Here is a 24,030-nt window from a genome sequence, read left to right on the forward strand (position 1 = left end):
AGAGAGAGAGAGAGAGAGAGCTCCGGTCTGGTGGGTCTGTGAGTCTCTGTATTCAGTCTTCAGCTTCAGAGCACAGTTAGCGTGTATGAGTGTGTTTCCCATCTGCTCTGGGCTCTGCATGCAGTGTGTGTGTGTGTGTGTGTGTGTGTGTGTGTGTGTGTGAGTGAGTGAGAGAGAGAGAGAAAGAGCGAGGGGGGGGGTGTGAGAGAGAGAGAGAGAGAGAGAGTGTATAAGGATCAGTCATGTCAGTGTTAAAGCGGAACCGACACAGCAAACGTTCATCTGAGTCCATCTACGACATGCTGCACCTGGTGAGCCGAAGGATCACACACACACACACACACACACACACACACACACACGCGCACGCACACACGCAGACACACACGCACACACAGACATGCACACAACCACAGTTTTCTGTTTTACCCTTCCGCTTTAGTGCCTGTGTGTGTGTGTGTGTGTGTGTGTGTGTGTGTTTGTGGTTTTTATATCTCTGTTCTAGTCTTTGTTGATTTAACATCAGGAGGATATGGACATGTGTGTCGGTTGCTGAGTGCGCGTCTGTGTTTACACTCACCTGTGTATGTTCACACCAACCGAGCTGCTTCCGTGCTCTAGAGTGGTGTGTGTGTGTGTGTGTGTGTGTGTGTACTGTATGTTTGTGTCTGTCAAGACAGACAGACAGGAAGATAGATCGATGCTTGGTGTGAACACACATTTACAAGGTATTTTTTAAGAGTTCCTGCATTCGTAGCTTGTTCGATCGATTAAAACACTCAGATGGCGACACAGTGGTTTACCGGTACGCACTCTCGCCTCGCACCTCCAGGGTCTGGGTTCGATTCCCGCCTCGGGGTCTGTGTGCATGGCGTGTGCATGTTCTCCCCGTGCATGATGGGTTTCCTCCAGGTACTTAGGTTTCCTCCTACAAGGACATGTAGATTAGGTTAATCGGTGATCCAACTTGCCTACAGTATAGTGTGTGTGTGTGTGTGTGTGTGTGTGTGTGTGTTCACTTCAACCATATACAGTTCAGTACACAGTGAAACCAAACAACGTTCCTCCAGGACCAAGGTGCTCCGTACGACATGACATGACGACATAAATTTAACAACATACAGTAAATTAACAAAAAACTAACTAGCTAACATGGAGAGCTAATTAGCCGGCTAGCTGGAACGGGACAGATTGACATTTTAAGTTAAACAGAGAACGATTTACATTTTTATACAAAATAGACAACATAAAGTGCACGTGCAAATGTGCAAACAATGTGTGTGTGCTCTGTGATGGTTTGGCGCCCTGTCCAGGGTGTACCCCGTTTTGTGCCCTAAGTCTCCTGGGATGGGCTCCAGACCCCCCGTGACCCTGTGTACAGGATAAAGAGGTATAGAAGATGAGTGACTGAGTCAAACAGTCAGTATAAAGTGTGTAATTTAAATGATGCAAATGTGTGTGTGTGTGTGTGTGGCTACTTTAGAAAAGGTCATAAAGCCAGGATTAGGTTTGAAACTACAATTAAATTATATAATAAGCATTCTGCTTTCACGTTTTTCGGTTTATATGTTTGTTTGTTTTAATTTCTGACAAAATCAAAGACAAAGCAAAATTCTGTATTGCATAAAATCATGAATATTTTCCTGTAAATTGTATAAATGTGTTCTGAGTGTTTCTGGTACTGGATTGATTTCATGCATGACTGTCTCAGGATCAGAGTTTACATAAACACAGATGGACAGAACACACTGTCATTGTGCAAGGTGTGTGTGCGTGTGTACAGTATGTGTGTGTGTGTGTGTGTGTGTGTATGTATGTATGTATGTATAAGAGAGAGAGAAAGAGAGAGACTTTCCTTTCCTTTCCTGCTCCTCTTGTCTTACGTTTTTCCCTTCAGTTTTAAACAGCAGGGACAGAGAACAATGCGTCCTCTCTATCTGTCTCTTAGAAACACAAAGATACAGATTTTTTTTTCACACCTTCTGTTAAGCTCCTGTACCTCATGGATGGTGAGAAGAAAAGAAAAAGAAGACGAAAAGAAATGCAATTATATTGTATAAATATATAAAAGAAATTTTTGCTTTACTGGCTGACACACACACACACACACACACACATACATACACACACACATTTCAGTATAGGGTCAAATGTACAAGCTCAGGAGTGTGTGAAATAGTTTTATTTTTTAATCACTACTGGTATGCGATGGGAAATACAGTTAAACACAGAGTCCACTCTCCACAGTGTTAGGCGAAGAAGGTGGATCAATTTACCCCAGACTGAATCTAATTGATGACAAACTAAATTTAGATCCCAGTGTCAACGCCACCCTCACATTCAGGAACCTCTAGATTGTAAATAATACCTGGAATAAACGATTGTATCTATTTCCATTTTACGACCGTGGTAGGACCTCCACTAAACATTTACACACGCATTACGGGCAATTTGGGAACGTCAGTGAGACTAATCTGCATGTCTTTGGACTGTGGGAGGAAACCCACCAAGCACTGGGAGAACATGCAAACTCCAAACTCATGCACACAACCCAGTGGGAATTGAACCCCGACCCTGGAGGTGCGAGACTACAGTGCTAACCACTACGCCACTGTACCACCCTATTCTGCACATCTTAACCCCAAACCCTGACTTCACATACAAAATCCAGACTAATAAAAAGCATGGACTATAAACTCAAACCCTGGATCCCAACCTTAAACCTAAACCCAAACCCACACAACAGGTTCAACTCCAAATTCTAACCTTACACCCAGACCCTACCTGTAACTCCTAATCTTAATGCCGACCCTAAATAGCCAGCATAACTCTAGACGACAGTTTTAACTGCAAACTGCAAACCCTAATTCCAATTTAACCCTAAATTTAATAATTTAACCCTCAAACCTTAGTTGTAATCACCTATTTAGAACCCCGATCCTTAAGACCACAACCCAAGCTTATGTAAAGCTTTCTTTAGACAAGTTCAAACCAAACATCAGAATGGGTTGGAAAGGTAATTTAAGTAAACGTGTCATGGTTGTTGGTAATCCACTGGGATTTTTACACACAACTATCTCTAGTTTACAGAGAATGGTCTGAAAAAGAGAAAATACCCAGTTCTCTGGGTGAAAATGCCTTATTGATGCCAGAGATCAGAGGAGAATGGCCAGACTTGTTCGAGCTGATATAAAGGCAACAGGAACTCAAATAACATCTCGTTATACCCGAGGTAAGCTGAAGAGCATCTCTGAATGCACAACACGTCAAACCTTGAAGCGGCTGGCCTACAGCAGCAAAGACAGCTCCGGTTGTCACTCCTGTCACCTAAGAAAAGGACAAACATTGCGTGATCTAATGAGTCCACGCGTTGTCTGCTGCGTTCAGATGGTCGGGTCAGCATTTAGCATAAACAACATGAAAGCATGGATCCATCCTTCCTTGTATCAAAGGTTCAGGATGGTGCTGGTTGTGTAATGGCGTAGAGGGAGTTTTTCTTGGCACGCTTTGGGCCCCTTAGTACTGATTGAACATGGTTTAAAGCCTACCTGAGTATTGATGCTCTTTATGATCACAGAATAACGTTTCATGTCACAAAGCTAAAATAATGTCAAACTGGTTTCTTGAACATGACAATGGGTTGGCTGTTCTCAAACGGCCTCCACAGTCACCAGATCTCAACCCAACAAGGAATAATAAGGAATGTTTCCAGCACTTTTGTTGCATCTATACCACTGAGAAGTAAGCCAGCTTTGAAGGCAAAAGGGGTTCCAATCCAGTACCAGCAAGGTGTACCTACTGTAATAAGGTGAATGGTGAGTGTACACTCGATCTGTATGTGTAAAGCCTAACCCCATACCGTACCCTTAATTGGAACTCTTAACCCTAGACCCTTGAAACTCCTTACCTTAAAAGGAGCCGTTAAATCCAGAACCCAAGATAAACTGTAGAACTTAACTCTAGACACCAAGCTTAAAACTTAACTGAATCCTCAACTCTAGCCCCTAACCTTAACTACAGTAGAACCCTTAATTCTGGACCACCCTTAACTGAAATCCCCAAACTTAACCATAACCTTACACTCCAAACTTAAATCTTAACGTGAAATGCTCTTGCTACTAATGCACCAATGCTACTACTTTTTACTTATTCAGTGCATTCACCCTGGCAGGCTACAGATTAATTTTTTTCTGTCATTTTTTTTAATGACCAAAAAATAGAGACAACAGCTTGCGTCCAAACAAAATAGTTACATCACCCTGACTGGGAACGTCACCCTACTGTAGATCCCACGTTTAACTATAATCTAGATCTCAAACCTAACTGGACCCTCAGATGCCAACCTTAATTGAAACCATTAACTCTAAACCCTTAATTGGAACCCCTATATCCAAGCTCTCAAATTTACCTCTAAACCTCAGTCTAAATCTCAATCTAAGTCTAAGATCCAAACCTTAACTTGCTCTTAAAATGATTTTACTGCTGATGCCACTTTTGAGGATTAATTCAGATTTTTTAACTGGGAAGGGAACAGGGTTGTATTCCCATCCCTACAGCTTAGCAGAAAAAGGGGAAAAGGAAAGGAAGGCTTGCACCAACTAAAATAGTAACACCCCAAAAACAATACTAGATTAACACTTCTTTCTTCAACTTGATGATGATTATCTTAAAGAGGTCCAATTACGCCATTTTACAGGTTGCTAATATTGCTTAATGAGTCTCTTAAAACAGGTTTACATGTATGCAAGGTCAAAAAACACTATAGTTTTCTCTAAAAATAGATACAATTTCACCCCATTTCTAAATGATTCGTGAACGACTCGTGTGAAGCAGTTTAAAGATTCAGTCTGTCTAAACCCCTCCTTTCCGTGAGCCCTCACTGCTGTGATTGGTCAGATGGCGCGGTGATTTATGACTGGTCTACCGCTACAGCGTGTGTCGGAAAACAAAACGCCCATAACCATAACTGAACGACGGCTTTGGAAACACGTCAATACATAGAAAAGATGGCGTTGGTTTTACAGTGAAACGACCAGCTAATATTAACTGTGGCTACAAAAATCTAGAGGTCTTTTATCTTTGTGTCGGTGTTGCGTTAAAAGACCGGTGAGCAAAAAGGACAAACAAAAACAAGTAGAGAAAGCAAACGTGTTTAATACAAAACTAAATAAAGTAAACGAAAAAGGTGCACCACAACCAAACAAAGATATAAACAATATTTACAAACTATACAGTATATAATAAACGGTATGTGTATGTGAACGTGAGTGGAAAATGTTCAAAGTCCGTGTTTATTGTATGTGTGTTAGAGGAGTATAGTTCGGTCTTACCAGGGTTAAAAAAGTCCGAGAGGCCGATGATGGGGGAATATGTCCAGTCAAAGATAATCCGGGTAAAAAATCGTCGAAAGAAAATGATCAACAACAATCTCTCCTTCTCTCGTCCAAACGCCAGCGCTAGTTTACCATTACTACTCATGCATTTTGTGTGTGTGTGTGTGTGTGTGTGTGTCTGATGCGCAAAGTGCGCATGCTCCGTTCCCTTACTCTTCGCGTGTATGCGAAGTGCGCACGCGAGCAAAAAGTTGTTATGGTACAGTATCATACTCTTCGCGCGCGCGTGTGTGTGTGTGATGTGCGAAGTGCGCATGCTCTGTTTCCTTACTCTTTGCGTGTATGCAAAGTGCGAGTGTTAGAGCTCAGTTTTGGTGAATGATGGAGAATAAACAGTTAAAAAGGATTTTGTGTGCTCTCGTTTTTATTGCTTTTTTATATTATAAAGTGTTTAAGCGAACCTGGCATAAATGCTCGGTCACATTAACAAGAGTGTGGTAATGTTAATTGTAAGATGGCGGGCAAGTTGTTCGCAATGTAGAACGTAGGCGGACATTATGCAAATATGTTACGGAGTGACGTCGATCCGTAACAAAGTAAAAATAGATTTGCTAACGACTCGTTTAGGCGAATGTGAGCCGATTCTTTTTTTTAATAGACAAAAACTCTATTTATCGTGCACTGTCGGCGTCACAGATAGTGCAGATAGTTTATGTTCACATACAGCTACATGACACACTGCATGAAAGAAAATATTTGAAAAAGCATAATAGGACCTCTTTAATAATAATAATGATAATAATAATAATGAAAGCTACATGCAGCCCTTAAATTACTGAGCACTTTGTGACCCAACTCCTTTCAGCCTGAGGAAGAATAGAAGCCATTGGGACGACCGATGCTTGATCTCCCAAGAGTTTATAATAAATTTGTAGGCAAGATGATGAGATATCACTCCAGTTCAGTTTGGTCTCAGTACCTAAATGAATAGCTGAAAAATGGCCCTATTGTCTGTTTGACCTGTAGTTCATGAGGGCTTGTCGAACGATCTGGGAGAATAAGTGAAAGAAGGTCAAAATGGTAAAAAAATCACATACGGCAAAAATTTACATTTAAAATGCTTGAGTGGCGTAAATGGCAAAATTGCAGTGTACTGTAGTTAGTTAAGATTGTCCCATATTACTTTGTGTTTGTATTTCATTTGCTTCTGCTTTCTACAGAAGCTGTGGAACTTTTACACAGACGGTTTTACAAATTATTTGTAGCTGCCATTTTCTAAGGAAAAAAGGTAGCCAGAGAGACAGAAAAGAAATAAATATAGAGAATGCATAGGGGATAAAATAAGAAAGAGAGGAAAGAGAAGAGGGAAGTAGAGAGAAGTTTGGTGTGAAGTTGACATTTGCTGTCACTTGTGCTCAGAACATTCAGTCCCCAGTAACTGGCAATCACAGCGTGTGTGTGTGTATGTGTGTGTGTGTGTGTGTGTGTGTGTAAGAAAGAGAGAGTGCGTGTACGTGCATACAGTTCTGCTCTTCATCAGTCCGTCGGCGTAAATTTGTCCCCATGGCAACCACTCCGAAGGACAGGTGCTCATGCTCGTGTTTTAGTTTGGAGTAAAGTAAAACTGTCAGTAGGAGAGAAAACAGAAATAAAGATGGACAGATGGATAGAGAGAGAGAGAGAGAGAGAGAGAGAAGAGGACAATCGTATTGCCAAAATGCGCTCACAATGCATCTGACGTCAACATTGATTTTATTATGGTTGCGTTCGAACATTTAAACACCTGGGACACTAGTAATGAGTCTCTGCTAGTGTGAAGTGGTGGTCAGAAAGCTCAGGACCAAAGAGGACATGCTAGGTCAATAAGAGAGAGATTAACATGGTAGTGTCCTTTGTGTGAAATGCTGGTGAAACGAGATATGAGAGGTAGCAGTTTTAACCGTTCCTGCATCAGTTCCTCTTTTCGTTAAAGTCTTTCACATTAAAGGTCCTACATTTACTATTTCTTTAACAAGTTCTTCACTACCGGTCTTAGAGTTCCCCCAAGGTGTGTGTGTGTGTGAGGGGGTTAATGCTCCAGCTGAAATAACCTTCAGATAATTACATTTTCAGATCTCTTTGTTTCACTTCTTCTCCAAACACCAATGAGCTGCTCCAGGGCCACGTCCCTCCAGGAGAGCCGAGAAATCGGCAGTCAGCAGGAACGGGGATTATTCTGTATCACCACTCGGGGCAATGAGGGCTCAAACGGATAAGGCTCTGAGTTACTGATCAGGAGGTCAGGGGTTCAAGTCCCAGCACTTCCGAGCTGCCACTGATGAGCCCTTAATCAAGGCTTTTAACTGTATCTGTATCCTGGCCGACCCTGCACTCTGACTTCAGATTCTTAACTGGGATATGTTGGAAAAATTATTTCCTTGTGCTTAATCATAATATGAGGGGAAATCTACTTTTGGTTTTTTGAACCCTAACCAGTACGAAAAAGAAAAGATGGCGAGAAAGGAAAAGTCTGAGAATGTTTTCTTTCCACGTTTTGGTTTGTACTGGAGACCCACTGAAATATCCAGTAATGATTTCTCACGGATGCAGGTGTTCAGTGGAGAGGAAAGCATGTCTTGCATGGCGCAATAAACAAAACAAATGTCCATTTAGTCTCAAGGTCTAGTTTCATAAACAGCAGGCAAGAACATTCAGCAGCGCAGCCTAATTGGTTTTGAAAACAGGCACAAAAAGATTTATACTGAACATTAGGTCCTGATATATAAATTGAGATGGAGAGACAGTACTGAAGTTAATGAAGAAAAAAGGAAGGCGAGAAGAAGGACTCTGAGAAAGCCTTTGCCTCAAAATAGCTCAAATCAGTTCAAACGATTTTTTAGCTCCTATTCCCACCTCTCCCTCTCCCTCTCACTCTCTCTCTTTTTCTCTCTCTTCCTCTCTCTCTCTAGCTTTTGCATGGTAATTAGACCTTAAATAGAAAGAGAGACATGGAACCTGCAGTGAATCCCACTCCTAATCAATGTCTCTCTCTCTCCCACTCTATCTATCTGTCTCTTTATCTCTCTCTCTTTCTCTCTCTCTCTCTCTCTCTCTCTCTCTCCAGAGCACAGAGCAGGTCGCTGCCTTTTGCCGGAGCCTTCATGAGATGAACCCTTCATCGGAAGCTGCTTCTTCTCCGTCCTCTTCCTCACTTCCTCGACAGCTCTCGGATGCCGATAAACTGCGAAAGGTCATCTGTGAGCTAGTGGAGACCGAGCGCACCTACGTTAAGGTCTGTGTGTTTTTTGTTATCAGTAGCCGTAGATAATTTCATAGTAATAATTTCAGAAGGGTCAATTTATTTACCTGCACCAAGCAATGACAACAACTAAGGAGATTTTAAATGACAAGAATTGGTTTAAGATCTTTCCAAAACATTGCTAACTTGTGGTCAGAAAAAAAAAAATCCTCAATTTTAAACGCTAGAAGTTGCATTGTAAAAATATTTGGACAGTAGAAATCAGAGCTATGTTTAATAGTGAAAGTAAGACCATTTCCGTATGATCACAATGTAATGAGAACTCAAAGGATTGGGACTAAACAGCTGTGTGTCCATAAGAAAACCACTTGTGTAAGTGAAGCCCGTCAGAAAAAAAGTCTTTAGTTTGTTAGGGAACATAAAAATTGGACTTTGGAGTGATAGAAAAAGGTCATGTGACCTAATGAGTCCAGATTGACTGTACTCCAGATCGATGCGATTTACCCATCATGCAAAGTGTCCACTGTACAGAGGCAGTGTTCTGATCAGTTGCTCAGGTCTGGGCTCAGCAACGTCATGTGGCAAAAAATGAAATCAGCTGACATTGTGCGCTGTAATCAGAGCCGAGGAAATGAAATATCAGAGTCTGTTTCTTTTTTTTTTTTTTTTTGCCCTGGCAGTGTTTGTTCAGAAAAGCATTCATGTTATTCTTGAGAGATTGCTACAGTATGAACTTGGCACTGTAAGTCAAGATTGCAAAAATAGAAATGCTTTTGGGGTGAAAGGGGCATACTGTCTCCCCCCTGTCAATCACAATCACACTAGTCAATCATAAGCATCTGAGCTTACTTATGCATGCAAAAGAGGACGTGCTGTATATTTCTGAGAAGATTGGGAACTGTTATGTAAAACTGTTAAAAAAGTTCCTGATTAAAAAAACGTATTATTAAAACTATTTATTATTATTTAATTTTCTTAAGTAATTAAATACATGCGATAAGAAAATCTAATGGCATGTGTGTGTGTGTGTGTGTGTTTTCAGGATTTGAATTATCTTATTGGGAGATATTTGACTCCACTACAGAAGGAAAGCTTCCTCACCCAGGATGAGGTAAAACTACAGTGTGTGTGTGTGTGTGTGTGTGTGTGGGGGCAAGTGAAGTGCTATGTTGAGCACTGCCAGTAAAATACAGTTGTGTCTTTTTGCGCGCACACACACACACACACACACACACACACACACACACACACACACAGGTTCTCAGGATCTGGTTTTCTCTCCCCAAGAAATCATTAATCATTTCATCTCATGTTGTTAATATTATGATTTATGGATGTAGAAATAACAAGGGTTTAGCTATCATTAACTCTGCTAACTACTGTAGCATAGTTTTATTTATTTGTTATTATTTTTGGTATATTTTTGCTATTGACTTTATCAGTAAAGCACAGATTACTCACAAAGGTGACAAATTAGTGAGAATAACCTTCACCCCTAATATGGATAAAATAATCCTCATGAATTAGCTGTTTTGCTAATCTGTTTGCTGAATTAAGGAATGTTAGCTGGAGAGTTAGCTTAGCTCAGTTATCTAATAAGATACATATTTTACATAATTTTGCTAGTAATGTTTTCACTTATTATAAACTTTATTTTAAAAATAAGTGAAGTGTTTAAAAGAAATTCAGACAGACGCGTTAGCATAAGTGACAGATTAGCAAAAGCAAGTAATGAGTTCTTTTGAACTGAACTGTGTTAATAAGATTAGATTTCGCAATATATTACTCTTACAGATGGTACATTTGTTCAGGTTTGTACATGTTGTAGAACCAGGACCTGTTGCTAGTTAAACAGATTAGCGGTCTTATTTTTATTTAGAGATTTTATTTATACTTTTTATTTATACAGTTATTTTTCTTTAATTGTTGTGGTACAGTATCATGTACCTTCACTTTCTCGTCAGACCCTGAGGCTTATTGTTGAAGCAAAACATGTTTGTTTTTAGCATGTTAGCATTGTTAAAGTGAAGTTACAAGATTTTTAAAAGATACAACAGATCATTGTGTTGAATGCTTGACTAGTGTGTGTGTGTGTGTGTGTGTGTTTAAGCTGGATGTGTTGTTTGGGAACCTCCCGGAGATGTTGGAGTTTCAGGTGGAGTTTTTGCGCACGCTGGAGGACGGAACTCGACTCGTCCCTGATCTCGAGAAGCTGGAGCGAGTCGATCAGTTCAAGGTGAGAAAGGAATTTAATTTAGATTGTGTATTCTACTCAGTTAGCAATATTTTGCTCTTACACCTAATATTTGGTGCAAGCTCCTGTGTTGAAGATGTACATACATAGTTGGTACTACTGGGATTCAACCCCGGAACCTGAAAGTTAGCAGAGCTGATATTCTAAAAATGGTAAATGAATGTATAAATTTAAACAGAAACTTACGAGACTTACAGGACTGTCCACCACCTTCATGGTTTATTCTTCCATCTTTTGGCTACATAGTATTGGTAAAAAAATGTAACTACTTTCACCCCGGTTCATTCATCACAACTGTCGGTCGCTAACTGTCAGTCGCCAGTTCCACCAGTCGCGGTGTTCCACCAGGCATTGGATAGTGTTTCTGAAGCTGTTGTATAAAAGCAATATTACGCTCCAGGTCATGCTGTTATATTGAATATCAGCATTCTTGTGCTGACGGTTGCCTCACAGCTACAGTATGCGCTCCCTCTTGTGTGATATTGCTTAATTAAATTTTGAATAAGTATGGTATCATGGATAGTATCACGTAAAATCCTTTTGCACCAATATCTTTTTGGACGGGCCACATACTCTACTTACACTAGATGTGAAATGCTACACTCTTACTGTACTGTAAAATAAAGTGCAGTTCGTGTTAACTGGAAAAAACATTAGGGACCGTAAATAGATTTCAGTTTCGTACCATCACATCATCTGTCTTGTGCTAAGTGAATGTTAACCCAGCAGGAAACAAGCTCGATAGCTACAGTAGGTAATTTGTGCTTTCTCTTAAAAGCACATCACATCACAACAGAACTGCCTGTAACTGCCTCGTATTTCTGGCCAGCACCGGCAAAGAAAATATAGTTTAGCAGATCATAGTATGACCCGTGGGTGTACATTAAACTGTATAACTTCTTTTCTCTCTCTGTCACTCCGTCTCTCATTCTTCCAGAAAGTACTCTTCTCTCTCGGGGGGTCGTTCCTTTATTATGCCGACCGCTTTAAGATCTACAGTGCATTCTGTGCAAGTCACACTAAAGTCCCTAAAGTCCTGGTAAAAGGTAATATCTCTCAGTCTTTCTCTGCATCTAATTCTACATGTTTAGTAAAATGGCTAGAACATACTGTATAGAATGCAGTCTGTATAGAAAATAAACCCTGAGGATGATAAAATACCACTTTTTTACGTATGTTGTGAGAATAGTTTAAAAAAAACACTTCCGCTTTCTAAGCTGCCATTATTTTCGTCATACTTCAAAGTCTAGACTTGTTTATTTTTTTTTTGGCTTTGCATTAGATCTCTCCCCTTGTTTTGAACCCTTTTTTGTGTCCTGCAAATTATTTCTCTGCATCAGAGGTTACTAAATGAAGCCCAGTGTGTGTCATCTCAAACTTATAGTCTTGTGTGTGTGTGTGTGTGTGTGTGTGTGTGTGTGTCCAGCAAAGTCTGACCCAGATTTTAAGGCGTTCCTAGACGAGAGGAACCCGAAGCAGCAGCACTCGTCCACACTCGAGTCGTATCTGATTAAACCCATCCAGAGAGTGCTGAAGTACCCGCTGCTGCTGCGTGAACTTTACACACTGACCGACCCCGAGAGCGAGGAGCACTACCACCTGGATGGTACCTTTTTGTGTGTGTGTGTGTGTTGTGTGTTTGTTTGTCTGTGATATATGGTCCCCTCAAGTGCTGAAAAGCTTCTTTATGTGTGTTTGCATAAGAAACAAAAAGAAAAGAGAGCGGAAGAGGGTAATGGAGGTTGTACAGTAGAAAGTCATGTTGTGAGAAATAGATCCAATTTTTGGTCCCCAAAATTGCTTAAATGTTAAAACGTGTGTGTGTAGAAAAAAAGGGAGAGAGATGTACTGTGAGAAACTAATTGTATTGTAAGTATACTTTTTTACAGGTTCCACAAGTGCTTAAATGTGTGAGATGTTATTACTTATATTTGGTCCCCACAAGTGCTTTCACTTTTGTGTGTGTGTGTGGGCATGCATGGTTGTAAGAGATGAAGACGGAGAGATGGATTGAGATACAATTGTTTTTGTATGCATGCATGGTCCCCACAAGTGCCTAAATGTGAAATTGTGTGTGTGTGTGTGTGTGTGTGTGTGTGTGTGTGTGAGAGAGAGAGAGAGAGAGAGAGAGAGAGAGAGAGAGAAACGGTGTGGGAAACCTATTGTGAGATATTATTGTGCATATTTGGTCCCCACAAGTACTTAAACTTAAAAGGCGTGCATTTTGTGTGTGTGTGTGTGTGTGTGTGTGTGTGTGTGTGTGTGTGCTTGTAAAAGAGAGACAGAGAGAGGTCATAGTTATTGTGTATATTCAGTCCCCAACAAGAGCTTAAATCGAACACTTTGTGTGTGTGTGTGTGTGTGTGTGTGTGTGTGTGTGTGTGTGCAGTGGCGGTGAAGGCCATGAATAAAGTAGCCAGCCACATTAATGAGATGCAGAAGCTCCATGAGGAATTTGGCGCCGTGTTCGACCAGCTCATCGCAGAACAGACCGGCAGCAAGAAACAGGTGAGTGTTTGTGCTGTGTGTGTTTGTGCTAATAGTGTGTATATATATATATATATATATATATATATATATATATATATATAATGTGTGTGTGTGTGTGTGTTTGTGTGAGAGAGAGAGAAAAACAACTCACAGGAAATCACACTCATATAGTGTTACTGAAGCAAGATGAGTAACTCGCCTGTGCTTGCAGGTAGCCGATCTTTCCATGGGAGATCTGCTCCTACACACCACTCTGATTTGGCTCAATCCAGCCTCGTCTCTGGGAAAATGGAAGAAGGAGCCTCAGCTCGCCACCTTCGGTACATCACACACCCCTGCTCTGATCATGGGTTAGGGTTAGATACTTATTATCCGTACATACGCTGCCTGGCCAAAAGAAAGCTACACACTAATATTTTGTTGGACAGACTTTAGCTTTGATTAACGTGCACTCTCATAGTGGCACCTTGTATTGCACTGGACGGAAGTGACCAGGGACCAGCCGATACGATATTATCACGATACCTGGGTGGTGATTCGATTTGTTTTTTGAATTTTGTAGATTTTGTTACAATTCTAAAAAAAGTTAGCAAATAATACACTAATGTGTGAATAGTTTAGAGCACACCACCTGTAGGAGGAACTGCAACATTTTACCAACTCAATTGCTAACCAATACACTATATTGCCAAGAGTATTCACTCGCCTGCCTTCACATGCACAACCTGAGTACCCTTAATTCTCATATTTCATAGGGTTTAATATAATGTTTTACCTTCGCAGCTATTACTTTTGCAGTTATAACAGCTTCAACCCTTCTGGAAAGGATATCCACAAGATTTAAGAGTTTGTTTAAGGACATTTTTGATCATTCCTCCAGAAGCGCATTTGTGAGGTCAGGCACTGATGTTGGATGATGAGGCCTGGCTCACAGTCTCGCCTCTAATTCATCCCAAAGGTGTTCTATCAGGTTGAGGTCAGGTCTCTGTGCAGGCCAGTCAAGTTCTTCCACACCAAACTCGCTTATCCATGTCTTTATGAATAGCGCTTTGAGCACTGGTGTGTAGTCATGGTGGTTGGTGGTTTGGGGTTGTTTTTCAGGAATCCGGGTTCGGCCCCCTCACTTCCAGGGAAATTAACTCATAAGGCTTCAGCATACCAAGACATTTTGGACAATTTCTTGCTCCCAACTTTGTGGGAACTGTTTGGGTACGGCCTCTTCCTGTTCCAACATGACTGCGCACCAGTGCACAAAGCAACGTCCAGAAAGACATGAATGAGTGAGTTTTTAAAGCAGATGATCTCACAAATGTGCTTCTGGAAGAATGGTCAAAAATTCCCATGAACACACCCCTAAACCTTGTGGAAAGCCTTCACAGAAGAGTTGAAGCTGTTGTAGCTGCAAAGGGGGCGGGGCCAACATCGTATTAAACGATGGTACTCAGGTTTATATGCTTATGCAAGACAGGCGAGTGGATACTTTTGTCAATATAGTGTATAAATAAATGTAAAAAAAATTTTTTATCGATCTTGAAGTTAGAAGACGTCTCTTACCCTGATGCCCCCATCACTCTGCAATAGGGTCAATCTGGACTAATCTGGACCACATGACCTTTTTTCTATTGCCCCGAAGTCCAATGCTCTTACTTTCACCATTAAACATAGCTCTGATTTCTACTGTCTGTTTATTTATGATGTAACTTCACCAAGCGTTTAAGTGATCTCAGATCACACTTTTGGCCTCGCAGCGTACAGTAGTTACAATGAATGTTGTGGAACCTTTGAAAAACATGATTTCTTGTTACCCTGGATTACAATTTGCAATGCTTTTGCTTTGTTGTAATAAAATACTTTAAACACTTTAAAACACTGCAAAGTGCTCTTATTGGAAAACAATCAAATACGCTGTACTAAGGACACTTAGGCTTGTGTCACTCTGATCCATGTTTGATTCTTTTCCTATAACAACGTGCCTTCAACAAGCACCACTAGAAAAAAATAATATTTTTTTGGTATATCTACTGTACTACTTCCTGTAACATTTCACGAGTGACGATGTTTCATTGTCTTCTTGCTTTCAGTGTTTAAGACAGCCGTTGTTTTTGTCTGCAAAGACGGCACTAAACAAAAGAAAAAAATGGTGAGTCTTTCTCTCCCTGTCGTCTCTTTCTCTCTGCCCTTTTGTCTAATTTTAATACCGCTCCTTTAGCCTGACACATACTAATAATAATAGAAATACTAATTATGATGGTTGTCTCATGTACAATGTAATTTGTCTATCCATCTATCTATCCATCTATCTATCTATCTATCTATCTATCTATCTATCTATCAAGGGTGGATCACAACGTGGCTCTGTGTCTAATGAAGACAGAGACCCCTTCCGTTTCCGTCACATGATCTCCACTGACGCTCTTCAAGTTCGAACCCTGACTGGAGCAGGTACTGTAGTATACTGAGCATACAGTGTTCTCTCTCTCTTACACACACACACACACTACAACTACAACAGTAAGCAATGTGCACAACCTCCACTACAAATTACTATAGTACAGTATGTGTACATTCCATGGCCACTTAATTAGGAACACCTGCCTGTGCCTTTGTTTCTGTAATAAGCCAAAGAAAAAAACTAAAAGTGGCATGGTTGTTTGGGCTGAATTGGCTGGTTTGAATATTTGAGAACCTGCTGGAATTTTCACACCCAGTACTTTCTAGACGTGTGGCGCGGTGGTGTCGTGGTCAGCACTGTCTCCTTGCACCTCCTGGGTCCGGGTTCGATTCCTGGTCAGGTTCCTGGTGGGTTTTCTCTGGGTACTCCGGTTTCCTTTCACAGTCTAAAGACAAGACACGCAGATTAGGCTAATTGGCGTTCTTAAATCGCCCGTAGTGTGTAAATGAGTGTGTGTCCTGTGATGGACAGGGTCTACCCTGCCTTGTTCCTCAAGTCTCCTATTAAAATGTACAATGAGTGTATGCAGCATAATGTGTGTTTTCTTTACAGACGGTGACAGTGCTGCAGTGTGTGAGATCATCCATGTGAAATCTGAGTCGGAAGGAAGGCCAGAGAGAGTTTTTCACCTCTGCTGCAGGTCAGACCACTGGTGATGGGCACAGACACACACACACAAACTGAAATCATTAATCCACACACTTCAACAAACAAAAACACATCCACATACATTAAAGTATTTTAGGTGGTGAGATGAGTCTCACTGTTTTCTAGTTGATCAACCCCTGGCTCGGATTTGCATCTCAGGCACAGCTGTTGAAGGACGTCCTGTTTCTTTGGAATATCATTTAATATATATTTTCTTTTTTACTTTAATTTTTTCCTGCCTTGACAAATCTGCTGTTTCTTTAGGTATTATAGATAAGCTCTAATTGGATCTCTGGAGCTACAGTATGGATGTCCAGACATATTTTCTAAACAAACTGTTCACAAATCTTTATTGCAGAGCCACAAGTCCACAAACAGGAACCAAACAAAGGAGCATCACATGTTCAAATCTTTAACAATTCCAATATTTAATATTCAGGCTGATTGCATCCTTTAATGATCGATTCATTCTATTATCAAACTGGGTGTCTGGGGTTGAAATACTGTAGGTATGTTAAATGCCTCCAAGCACAAATGTAAATGCAATACTTTCCAGGAATTAAGAAGAACACCCCTACACACAGCGTTACTTACTGTTGCTTATACAGTAGAGGGTTAGTGTGTAATGGTTTAGATAATGGACAGATGTTAGAAGAGATGTTATACCAAATGATAGACCAAACATTTAGGCATTTGGCAAACGCTCCTATTCAGTGAGACCTACCTTTTTATGGCATTCTACATCTAAGCAGTTGAGGGCCTTGCACAAGGGGCCCAACAACCAGCAACTTGATGGTCGTGGGGTTTGAACCCAGGACCTTCCGAACCTTAGTCCAATGCCTTAACCACTAAGCTACACCTGACCCCATGACAGAAAGGTGAAGGGTGGAAGTGGCAGCTTCAGAGTTGCCAATCACATGGCTAACACGCAACAGGCATCACACCAGACCCCCAGTTTTCAGCTTGCAGGTGGCGAGTCCACAATATGGCTCTATGTCACGATTTCAGGATGAATCTTATCAGGGTCATGCATTACCAAGTCAACAGGCCCTCACCTGCACACACAAGCCACAAGCCTGGCATCAGGGGTGGGTCCTGGTATCTCTAATCCAGTCAGGTTAAGCTTAGAGTTTTTTTTTTAACTTTCATTGTGGTCTTTAGGTCTACTCCTTTTCTGACTTCTTCCCTTAGATTCTTTGACCAAGGGTAGACCTAAAGAAGTTAGGTGGTCACCAGGTGCTCACAGTCACCTGCAGACCTTGCTCCAGGTGTGGGTCTCTTATATCCCGTATATCCCAGGTTGCAGGATTGCTTTTTTCTGACTTTGGCCCTACAGGGAGCATTAAGACCCTAGTCCCATACTGAGGTATACAGTACTAACCCTGCACTGGTAATCTCAAGGAACAGGATGATGGAGAACCATGAAGGTTCAAACATACAGGTACTTTGCAAAGCTGAAAATCTTGAAAAAGCTTTTTTTTTTTTTTTTTGCAATAAGTTCGGTCCTTAGTTTAACTAGCCTGAGATTATCTTATTCCTAAATTAGGATGGTGCCAATAAGATAGATTATAGTGTAGTCTGTGCAACACATAGTTACAAATTCGAGTTTTATTTTTCTACATTTGTTGATTGAAATTGTTGAACCAACTGTTTTAAAACTCTTTTAAACCAATGATTTTAAAACTCCACAACCGAACAGTTTTGGCTAATAAGCTAGTCTGTTCTTACACCTGACTTTTTGCTAAACTGACCTTGTTGTTAGGTTCTGTTTCATATCCACCTCATCTTTGTTTTTTTTTTTTGTCTGCTGTTGATCCTCAACACATATTGAGTGAGCCAGTGAGTGGATTACTCCACATAGTCACAAGCAGCTTGAAATGATTCCCATTTCTGTGATGCTCAACCAGTTTTGCAGCATGTTAATGTTCTCAGATGGCCAGATTTTGGCTGTAGTCCTGGTTGGTTTGCCTCTTCATCTGTCTATATTTGGATGCCATCTGTGTCACTACAAAGTCTGATTTGTTGAGGGAAGGGACAAAACTAGAATAAAGTAGGCCTTTGGTAGCAGATCATTTGGATTTAAGTAGCTTATGGTTTTATATAACAGGAAATAAAATTTGCTGTAATAAAAAAAAAAGGATTTGGATATTGGATATCAACTGTTTCTATGTGTTCGAAACTTAACCTAATAATCCACTGCTATCCAGTCTCACAGAACAGAAACTCTGAGCAAAACATTAAAAATTATTAATGCAAATTACAAACTGATTTTACTCCAGAACTCCAGCATGATCAATTTTAAGTGAGTTGAAGTCTGAGTCTTCCTGCTTTCCTTTTATACCATCCCTTTAGTTCTCCTGAAAGCAAAAAGGATTTCCTGAAGACAGTGCACTCCATTTTACGAGACAAACAGAGACGGCAACTGATGAAGACAGAAAGTCTGCCTCCCAGCCAGCAGTACGTGCCTTTCGGAGGGAAGCGTCTGAGCGCTCTGAAGGGAGCTAGACCCACTATGAATCGAGCAGGTACACGCGCTCACGTTGCTAATTTCACTTGTAGATTCACCTGATTAAAATGACCTACTAATATTGTTTCCGTTTGCACACAGCCTCTGCTCCAACTCGTACTTTGGGTCGGCGCAAGCTAGTGCGAAACCGTTTCACCATCGACACTGACATCGTGTTCGACACCGATGCCGACGCTGACTCACCAGACTCCCAGACCTCCTTGCAGCCGGGTGACACAGACCGCTGGGTGGAGGAGCAGTTCGATTTGCAGCGATACGAGGAGCATGAGCAAACAAAAGAGACGGATTTACTGAGCGACGAGGACGGCAATGGTGACGATGAAGACATCAGCCAGGAGCTAGAAGGACCCGTGTCGGCCATGTCGCTGGAGGACGAGGAGGAGGAAACTAAAGCTGAAGGGAAAGACTGCAAATCCCACCATGCTTTGAAGCTGTCTCACGTGGGGAAGCAGTGCGCCATGTCTGTAGCCAGCGTGGACGAGCAGTCGGTTATTGCCGGCGAGGATGTGTGGGTGCGACGAGAAATGAGCAGTACTGAGAGCGATACACAGAATGAGTCACAGAGCTGAAGACTAGCTGACATTACAGAATTGCGTAACAATAGAGTTAAGCTCTAACACCAAACAGTAACACAGAGCTCATGTAGGGATTGATTGGTGGAATTTGGACAGAAAAAAAAAGAGAAAGAATTGTAATGACCAGACATCTCTTTAAAAGAAATACAACACTAAATACACTGGGCAAGTGCTAATCCCTGTTGAGCAGCACAGTCTTACTCATGTACTACAAGTACACACTTACCTTACTCTTTCTGAAGGATTGAGGATTGTCAACAAGGCCCAGAGTGCAAAAGCACTGCAGAGGTTCTGTCCAGCACCACAAATACACGCCGATCAGCCATAACATTAACAACACAGATAGGTGAAGTGAACAAACAGTGGCACAGGTCAAGGGGTGGGAGGTATTAGGCAGCAAGTGAACAGTCAGTTAATGTGACTGTTGGTGTGTTGGAAGCAGAAAAAGTGGCCAGGTATAAGGATATGAGGGACTTTGACAAGGTTCAAATTGGGATGTCTAGTGGACCATCACCAAAAGGGTGAGGTGTTTCCAGTGTGCAGTGGTTAGTACCTACCTAAGGTGGCCAGAGGAAGGAAAACCGGTGAACATGAACATGAGGAATGATAGAAAGATGTTAGACCACACAGTGCATCAGAGCTTACTAAGTAGCTGCAGACCAGTCAGGTGCCCATGCTGACCCCTGTGCATTGCCTTTAATCTACAATGAGTGGTTGAGCATCAGAACCAGACCATCGAACAATGGACGATGGTGGCCTGGTCAGATGGCAAGCCGACAGAGACAGTGTGATGCATTGGGCAATGTTCTGCTGGGTCCTGAAGCCTTGGAAGCCTTGGTCCTGACATTCACGTGGATGTTACTTTGACTTGTACCACCTACCTTTACATTGTTGCTGACCAAGTACACTGCTTCATACCAAAGGTATTCCCTAATGGCAGTGGCCTCTTAGGCAGGATAATGCGCCCTGAGACACTGAAATCATTTTTCAAGAATGGTTTGAGGAACATGGCAAAGAGTTTGGAATGAAGTATTGACTTTGCTGCCGAGTTCTTCAGAGTCCGATTCGGTGGAGCATCTGTGGGATGTCCTGGACAAACAAATACGATCTGTTGAGCCCCCACCTTGCAGCTTGCAGGATTTAAAGGGCCTGCTGTGAATGGCTTGGTGCCAGATACCACAGCACACCTTCAGAGGTCTTGAGGGGTCCATGCCTCTACAGATCAGAGCTGTTTTGGTGGCAGAAGTGGGATCTACACAATAATAAGGCTTGTGGTTTTAATGGTATGGCTGATTGGTGTCTAATTTATTAACTGTCTCAACTAGCACTTTTGACATGCGTCAAGACACTTTCGGTGGATTTGGGTATCTTCTTTAAATGAAAACCATCTAAGAAGTAGGTGAGATTATTTGCTTTGAATATTTCCCAGATGGATCATGAATATCTAGCCAACATCATTTTGATGTGTGAAATGTGCAATAATGAAGCACGCAACCATAAGCACTGCTGACGCTGCGTTACGTTGGCAAATTAAGTACACGTGTGGTTTTTGTTTTAAAAACATACCCAAGTGTATTGATTACTGATTGTAGGTGTGAGTGGGATACCACTTCCCCTGTCCTCACTCGTGTTTAAGGCCCTGCAAACCTGACCAGGAGATGGGAAATGATCATATTAACAACGTTGCATTTAGTTTATATAGCACCTTTCTAACACACAAGGTTATTGTGTAATGTCCGCTCTCAATCAGACAATTCATTAATATTAATAAAGTACATAAAGTAGATATTTACAGTACATTGATACAGATACAGTACCTGTCTAACCATGGTTTGATGGATGGATGGAATGAAAGACTACTATGTTTTTTTTTTTTTCAGAACTAACAGAGAATTCCTACTTGCTTGCTTCCTACCAAGTCCCAATAGCAAAGTCATTCCCTTGTGACCATGTCCTCGGGTGCCAAGTATAAAATGTATTTTCTTAAATACAGTTAACCCAGGTTGCCTTGTGCTCCAGAAACAACTGTTTAGGCTTTCTTCAAAACTAACCTTAAAATAGTTCATTTAAAAGCATCTTGAATCTTCTTAATCTTAATTTATATTCATATGCCAGTTAACCAACCCCTTCTGTCTGGTTGCCGTGTCCCACCTATTCCATCCCTGTTGGTTCCTCTCACTGTCTGTTGGTTTTTCTCCTATAATAATAGGTTTGATTCTCTGAATCTATTCCCTTCTGGTGCCCAAGTGTGACCCTACTGTCATTATCTCGTCCTCTATTCAGAATGTGCACAAGCCATGTCCACCTTCTTCTCCATGTCCACCTTCTTCTCCATGCCCACCTAGTTTATTTTCACAAGGTGAGAATGCAGAGAGGTGAGCTTTAACAGATTTAATAGTGTTCTTTTTTTAGACTGTAGACTTGATTTTTTGTCATGGTGACAATGTCTTAACTTAGCTCTTGGTTCTGGACAAATTGGAATACGCTACATGTTTCAGTGGTAACTTCTCTGATAGTCCTTCAGTTTTAAAACCTTCACGTTTCCTTACACATTTCCGATCTATTGTCCTCTAGTACCAATTTTAAAAATCACTTCTATGAACTTTTTGACAAGATAAGAAGAAAATTTATAGGTGAGGTCACGGTCAGAGTCGATGACGTTGCTATTAGTACTTGTGAAAGAAATGATCAAAAGATAAAACTCTGCGAGCTTGGAAGGAAACTGATAATGAATCCAGAGCGATCTGGATTTTCTTGCCGTTTGTTTTTAACCATTATTTCTGTTGGCTGTTGTAACAGATTAATCAGGATGGTGGGTGGCTCCACTAAAGCGCACTATTAGGGGTCGAGTACACTGTTCACTTATGCGTGGTTGCCTGGAGGAATGGGATGGTTTTAAAAATTACAGTGTTCTTGTGATGTCTTCCTTAATAGTGAACAAAGACACATATTATCAGAAAGAGATGTTTACTTTTTTTTTTTTTTAAAGGAATCGTCAGAAATATGGTTATTACTTGTAAAAGTCTGAGATATATGAACTCTGAGATACTTTTTCAACATGTATGGTTACGTACAGTTTCAGCAAAGCATCGATCTGTTTAAAAAATATCATAATTCATAATTTAGTGATCATTGGTTTATAGAAATGCTACAATCACACAGGCATAGGATGCTGTATGAACACACACACATACATCAGTGCTTTTTCTACTACATGCTCCTGGATGTGTGTGTGTGTGTGTGTGCGCGCGTGTACGCGGTGGTCTTTCATACACTCAGTATGCTTTATTCAGTGTATTTGTTTAGTTATTAATTTTGCACAATGCTGGGGCTAGCTAGACAGACTGCCAAAGTCCCAGTTTCTCAACTTTTGTATTTTATTCAGTTCGTTCATTCGGTTTTAAGCGCCTATTGTTGTTTTTTATTTATTGTGTCAATCTACAGTAGAGTTTTTGTTAGTCTTCTAAATATTCTAATAATTCAAATAACATGTACAGATGCTAAGTTTTAGTAAGATCAGCATTTTTTTTAAGTTGTACATATTTGCATTGATGACATTTTGTACATGTGTACATATCCAGTATAATTACATATATACATGTAAGGAAAAAGGTATAGGGACTCTGATTGTGTAGCAGTTTAATTTATTTTTTCTTTTTCTTTTTTTTGTAATTTATCGACTGAACGTCCTGAATCAAGACTGGATAATTTTATGTTATGATAAACATCTGATGTACAGTACTGTAATGCATCAAATAACAGTCATATTCAGCAGAAGAGTCGTATTTTTCACTTCAGTTATAATTCTGCTAGCTAGAAATCATTTTGGAAATCCAATCCAATCTTCTTTTTTTTTTAACTGTAGGTGTACTATAGCACTAAAAACATAAATAAAATATCACTAGGATACCAAATTTTATTCATTCGTCTACAGCAGTTGCACATTCAAAACAATTTCGTGGTCATTACTCATAATTTTGTATTAGATTTAATAACTGTTAACACCTGGGCTTGGTTTTAGAAAGCATAATCAGTTACACCAGTTAAAATGTCTCTGATCTGTCTGAAACCTGAATGAAATCGCAACCTGTCAAACTGGAAGACAGACAGCTGTATAATTGTGCTGCCTGTGGTTTGTTCATGCTTATAACATTTCTGTTTTCTAAGACTTTGGGTTACTACTGTATAGCGGAAAGCAGTCAACCTCTGTTTCACAGTTGCTGAATTTAGAACAGCTGTTTCTAACTAACATACGAAAGACTGACACCTGCAAAATGTCACATACACTGAGGTTCGCATTACGATCAGTCTGTTTAAGCCTATTTACTAGGTATAGTAGGCATTCTTTTACATTCTATGACTCTAAGTTTTTTGCTTAAGTTTGACCATATATGGTATAAAGGTCAGTATATTTGGTTTATAAAGGTGATTGAAAGATTTTGCAAAAATGTGACGTAAACCATCATCGGATTTTTACTTAAGTTGGAAAAGTAGATAAAGAGAACTGATTAAA

The 24,030-nt window shown here is 40.6% G+C and overlaps 1 protein-coding gene across 1 annotated transcript; it reads left to right on the forward strand.

The window, feature by feature from the left end:
• Positions 1 to 225: 225 nt before the first annotated feature.
• Positions 226 to 24,021, forward strand: LOC128533044 (rho guanine nucleotide exchange factor TIAM1-like). Its single transcript, XM_053507246.1, has 13 exons — positions 226 to 311; positions 8,437 to 8,604; positions 9,614 to 9,682; positions 10,682 to 10,807; positions 11,763 to 11,871; positions 12,252 to 12,431; positions 13,215 to 13,333; positions 13,527 to 13,635; positions 15,397 to 15,455; positions 15,652 to 15,757; positions 16,320 to 16,407; positions 18,768 to 18,940; positions 19,024 to 24,021. The coding sequence occupies exons 1-13, from the start codon at positions 243 to 245 to the stop codon at positions 19,509 to 19,511; spliced, it is 1,863 nt and encodes a 620-aa protein (XP_053363221.1). The 5' UTR covers positions 226 to 242; the 3' UTR covers positions 19,512 to 24,021.
• The last annotated feature ends 9 nt before the right edge of the window (positions 24,022 to 24,030 follow it).

This window comes from Clarias gariepinus, chromosome 11, assembly GCF_024256425.1.
Source record: "Clarias gariepinus isolate MV-2021 ecotype Netherlands chromosome 11, CGAR_prim_01v2, whole genome shotgun sequence".
In the NCBI taxonomy this organism is placed as follows: Eukaryota; Metazoa; Chordata; class Actinopteri; order Siluriformes; family Clariidae; genus Clarias; species Clarias gariepinus.